This window comes from Hordeum vulgare, chromosome 1H (assembly GCF_904849725.1).
Source record: "Hordeum vulgare subsp. vulgare chromosome 1H, MorexV3_pseudomolecules_assembly, whole genome shotgun sequence".
Lineage (NCBI taxonomy): Eukaryota > Viridiplantae > Streptophyta > Magnoliopsida > Poales > Poaceae > Hordeum > Hordeum vulgare.
In genome coordinates, this window is record NC_058518.1 from 484,822,221 (window position 1) to 484,826,963 (window position 4,743).

The 4,743-nt window shown below is 50.5% G+C and overlaps 1 protein-coding gene across 1 annotated transcript; it reads right to left on the minus strand.

The window, feature by feature from the left end:
- Positions 1-440: 440 nt before the first annotated feature.
- LOC123447948 (myb-related protein Hv33) lies at positions 441-2,032 on the minus strand. Its single transcript, XM_045124692.1, has 2 exons — positions 1,506-2,032; positions 441-1,383 (listed from the first exon to the last, which is right to left on the minus strand). The coding sequence occupies exons 1-2, from the start codon at positions 1,772-1,774 to the stop codon at positions 744-746; spliced, it is 909 nt and encodes a 302-aa protein (XP_044980627.1). The 5' UTR covers positions 1,775-2,032; the 3' UTR covers positions 441-743.
- Between the last annotated feature and the right edge of the window lie 2,711 nt (positions 2,033-4,743).

Here is a 4,743-nt window from a genome sequence, read left to right on the forward strand (position 1 = left end):
TGGAGTCCGCTCTCCGGCCCGGCCGCTGCCCCACGACCGATCCTGCGTAGCACGCCGTGGCCCGGCAGAAAGAGACCCTGCCGGCCGGCCACGGGGAGTATCTATCTCCACGTTCGAGTACTGGTTTTTCAATTTCTCCCTGGTGCTAGTTTTCTACCGATTGATTGATTATTATAGCCAGCATGGACGGATAGCAACGGCGATATGCCGGTATATGGCCTGGCCTGGCTGTGGCTGGAGCTAGCACTGATTAATTGATTATTCGTCAACCGCCGGGCCGCTGCTTTGCGATTTTCCTCACCGCTTTCGTGAAGCACAAATCTGGAAAAAGCTAAAGCGTGACGGGGAGACAGCAACCTGCATGTGTGATTCAAGCAAGCCCCCATCCGCTAAATTATTGAGCAAAAAGTACGCCCGCCCGGACACATCACTCGGTAGCATGCAAAGTAATACTCCAGTATGTATATAAATGTTTGTGCTTATTTTTTACAAGTGTTTGATTGCTATATGTCGTCTCCGTGACTAAGCAGCGCCTACACAACAATGTTCCACGACATACTTACCGTATTGTCGTCTCTGTGAAAAATCAAACAAGCGTGTGTCTTTGTTTGTACTCTACGTACAATCCCTAATTGGCTTTCGGATGGATCCTTGCCATCCTGTTGACGTGTGAATATACGTGGTTGGAAATCGTGATATGATTCAAGAAGGTGAAAAATGGAGGGAAAAAAGAGGGGGGAATTTCAGAAGTATGGTTCCAATTCCAGGTTGAAATCGAAACTTGCGAGGAGGCTCTGTTCTTGGCAGGGCAGCGAAAGCTTCTGCTCCGCCGGTGAGTGCTGCTGCTGCCTCTCCATCTCCGCGAAGGCCGGCTCCGCCTTGGCCCAGTGCGGCACCTCGCCGTCCAGCACGCTGCCCACCTCGCCGCCGTAGTTCCAGTTGCTGCTGTTGCTCGAGCTCTCCCCGTAGCCCAGGTTCTCCGACACGTCCAGCACGCAGCTGTAGTCCGCGGCGCCGAACCCGGCGTCGTCGTCCGCGACCTCCTTCCCGCCGCAGAGCTGGCCATACAATGCCGCAGCGTTCGCCACGCCGAGTTCCTCGGCGAACCCGGCGCCGTAGTCGACGCACAGCGGGAACGGGTCGAACACCGCCGGCTGCTTCGGAACGAGGCTGCCGTCGATCTCCGGGCAAAGGGGCTTACGGTCTTCCTCTTCTGCGTCCGGCAATGCGGCCGCTGCCGTTGCCGTGTCCGCGGAGGCCATGGGCTTGTGCGTGGCCGGGTCGATGCCCTGCTGCCGGAGCTTCTTCTTGATGCAGCTGTTCCAGAAGTTCTTGATCTCGTTGTCCGTCCGGCCCGGCAGGTGCGACGCGATCTGAGACCACCTGCACGCACGCACGCATCAGCATCCACTCTGCTCGAACGATCTCCACGCATTGCAAAACCGAACCGAGAAACCGCAACCGGAAACGGACGCATTGCGCCGTGAATTCGCAGGTGCACGGACCTGTTGCCGAGGATCTGGTGGAGCGCGACGATGTGGTCCTCCTCCTGCTGGGAGAAGCAGCCGCGCTTGAGGTCGGGGCGGAGGTAGTTGATCCACCGGAGGCGGCAGCTCTTGCCGCAGCGGTTCAGCGCGGCGAGCCTGGGGACGGAGCTCCAGCAGCCGACGCCGTGCCGGATGATGTGGTTGTAGAGCTTCTCGTCCTCCTCGGGCGACCACAGTCCCTTGCGGACCTTGGGCTGCCCCACGGCGCCGGACGACGGGCGTCCCATTCGATCAGTTGATTCCGCTCCGGGATGATGAGCTGGGCTGGGCAAGCAGCGTGGATGGACGGAGGCAATGGCGGTCGGCGTGATGGACCGGCGGTTGCTTCCTCCCGGTGGATGGTCGGGTATATATGGGGGAAGCGTGGGTGAGAAGAAGCGCAAGCTCACTCGGCGAGGGAGAGGGAGAGGGAGAGGGAGTGAGGTGAGGCAGCGATCAAGTAGGCTCGAAGCAATGCACAAGCAATGGATTGGAGTTGAAGACACCTGCGGTCTGTGGCGCGCCGCGGGATATAATAGTGCGCGCGCTCTCGCGTAGGGAAGAGAGACACTGTGTCAGAGAGATTACGTGTGTGTTTCTGGCCTGGAGTATCCGCACCGAGCTCAAATGCTGTTGGTAAATATTAGTAAAATTAGTTTTTATAATGGTTACCCATCTTTTCTATAATCATTTACAATTAGTTTTTATTATGTTTTAATTTACCGTTCATCTCAACTCATTTGAGCTCTGGAGCAGCAGAAGAACCTTTGTGTATTTTCTCTCTTGTTACGGGGTTGGTCGGGGACGTGACATTCCTCCCCAAGAAGGAAGCCCTGCTTTCCTCTCCGAGAGCCCAACTCCAAACTTTACACTAAGCGCGACACTGCTAATTAAGCGCCCAACGGTAGCCCATCAATGCGGCTGGGGACACTGCGTGCTCTGCAATTAAGAATCGCGTCACGGCGGTACGCTGATAATGCGTCTCGATTAAGAAAGGAGGACTCGCCATGGTTTCTCAGCTGAGAAGGAGAGATCACTGCTCATCAGGTCGTGCTCGAACTTACCTGATCGTCAAATAATCACCGGCCGATTTTAACCTCGCCGATCACGTCGCCGGAACCAACGGCCCGCCTGCCCGTGCCGACCTTCACGTTCCATCTGATGCGCGTGCATGGGGGCCAACACAACGTCCCGTCCACTGTGCCGGTGCGCGTCCGGATACAGAGATCGACCGATCGATCGGACCTGATCAAATCGCAGCGATGCAAATGTGGTTAAAAAAACCCGGTCGCTGCCGTCTGTCTGCCTGTTTTGTATGACTGACTGACTGACTGACAGCGGCTGGCCGGACCCGGCCGGCCGGCGACCGGTGGCGCTCGTCGTTCCAGAAGAAATCAACGCCGCACTTGCGCTTGTTACTGCTGTCGATGGACGGATCGTTTTCCTGTTTGCTTCGTGGAGGCAGTGACAGTGGCGTCTAAAGTGATGGCCGGAAATCAGCGCCCGTTTGCAAAGCCAGAATAAAATCCACGGTATGTACGTACGTCGTCGTTGCAATGATCGATTGACTTGGCGATAACCACCGCGGAAGGAGGAGTGTCGATGGCAGAGGTACGGCGCACGTTACCGCGAAGAAATTAAGAAAAGGGGCTGTACGTACGGAGGATGTCACCCTGGGGGTTCGGAAAATCTGCGGCGTCGACAACAGTGTTCACAAACGTGTGCAACTCCTTCCCACACACACAAATAAAAAGGACAAAAAAACGTGTTCAAATACGGCCTTAGATTGCAGGCTAGTCGTCCATCGACCGTCGATAGTGGGTACAGCTCAACTCGTTATGAGACCCACGATTACCGCGTAAATCGTGTCGATCAGCAGGTAACTTGCCGTCACCTTAGCATGCTTAGCTGCTACAGAGAAAGCGTAGAGATGCAAATCGAACAAAGTGAAACCTGAAACTTACACCTGAAAAGTGAAGATTACGCTATGCTTTGCTCTGGTTCGTGAAAACCAACTACCAATTAGCACTACCTCTCTACGCTAATGTGACACGTGCTGGACAGATGACGGGAGGAACTACTTCGCATTGCCTGGAGATGAAGCTTCCACCAGCTGGAATGAGCGCTCAGTAGACACTGGATCGGTCTATTGCTGTTTTCTTTTTCAGTTGGGGTCCTGTAATAAAAAAGCTGAATTATGGTGAACCTCTGGTGAGACTTCGTTTGGTCCTGGTTTTAGAGTAGTATATACTCTCTCCGTCCTAAAAAATTTGTCTTAGGTTCTTGTCTTAGGTTCGTCTAAAAATAGTTGTATCTAAAAAAATGTACGACAAGAATTTTAGGACGAAGTAGTATGTAAGTACTCCCTCCGTTCCTAAATATAATTCATTTTAGAGATTTTATTAGGAGACTACATACAAAGCAATATAAATGAATCTACACTCTAAAATATGTCTATATGCATCCGTATATAGTTCATAGTTCAATCTCTAAAAGGTCTTATATTTAGGAACGGAAGGAGTATGTTGCTGTGCTGATTCTATGTCTGCCTTGCTGAACCTTGTCTATCTGTGCTTCATTAATAAAAATGGAGCAAGGGAAGATCAAGTAATACTACATCGACAAAGGTTTACTTAAAGATTTACGTACAAACTGATGTGGAGGATTATGATTGGTAATAGAGAAATGAAGGGGTCCATCTCCACTGAAAATAAGGTAAGGAAGAAATAATTAGTTTGGAAGGTTATGTAAACCTTTGTACTCCTCCTTTTCGGTTTATAGGGCTCATCTCAAAAGTTTCTGATTTTCATTGTATAAAGCTCATTCTGAGTCCAGTTGAGTTAAAGTGATTTGAGTCTCACGCCATATTTAATTCATAAAGATTAGAGAAAGTAAATTAGTGGCTATGCATGCATCATTTTTTACATCCATCATGCAAGTCCAACGAAAAGGTGGATGCTACATTTATTGCCATGAAAATTGAATATGTGAGAAATATTGCATTGACTAGTTAAAACTAATAATTAACATTCACTCACAATTCATCTTGATCGGGTTCAAAAAAAAAAACAATTCATCTTGATTGATGAGATTTTAGATTTGAGCCCTATAAATAAAAAAGAAGGGAACAAGTCTTTATAGGTCAAGCATTATTGAGGAAGACTCTTTTGAAGACTCCTTTTATTCGGAAAACTAATGTGACACGTCTGGCAGTTGA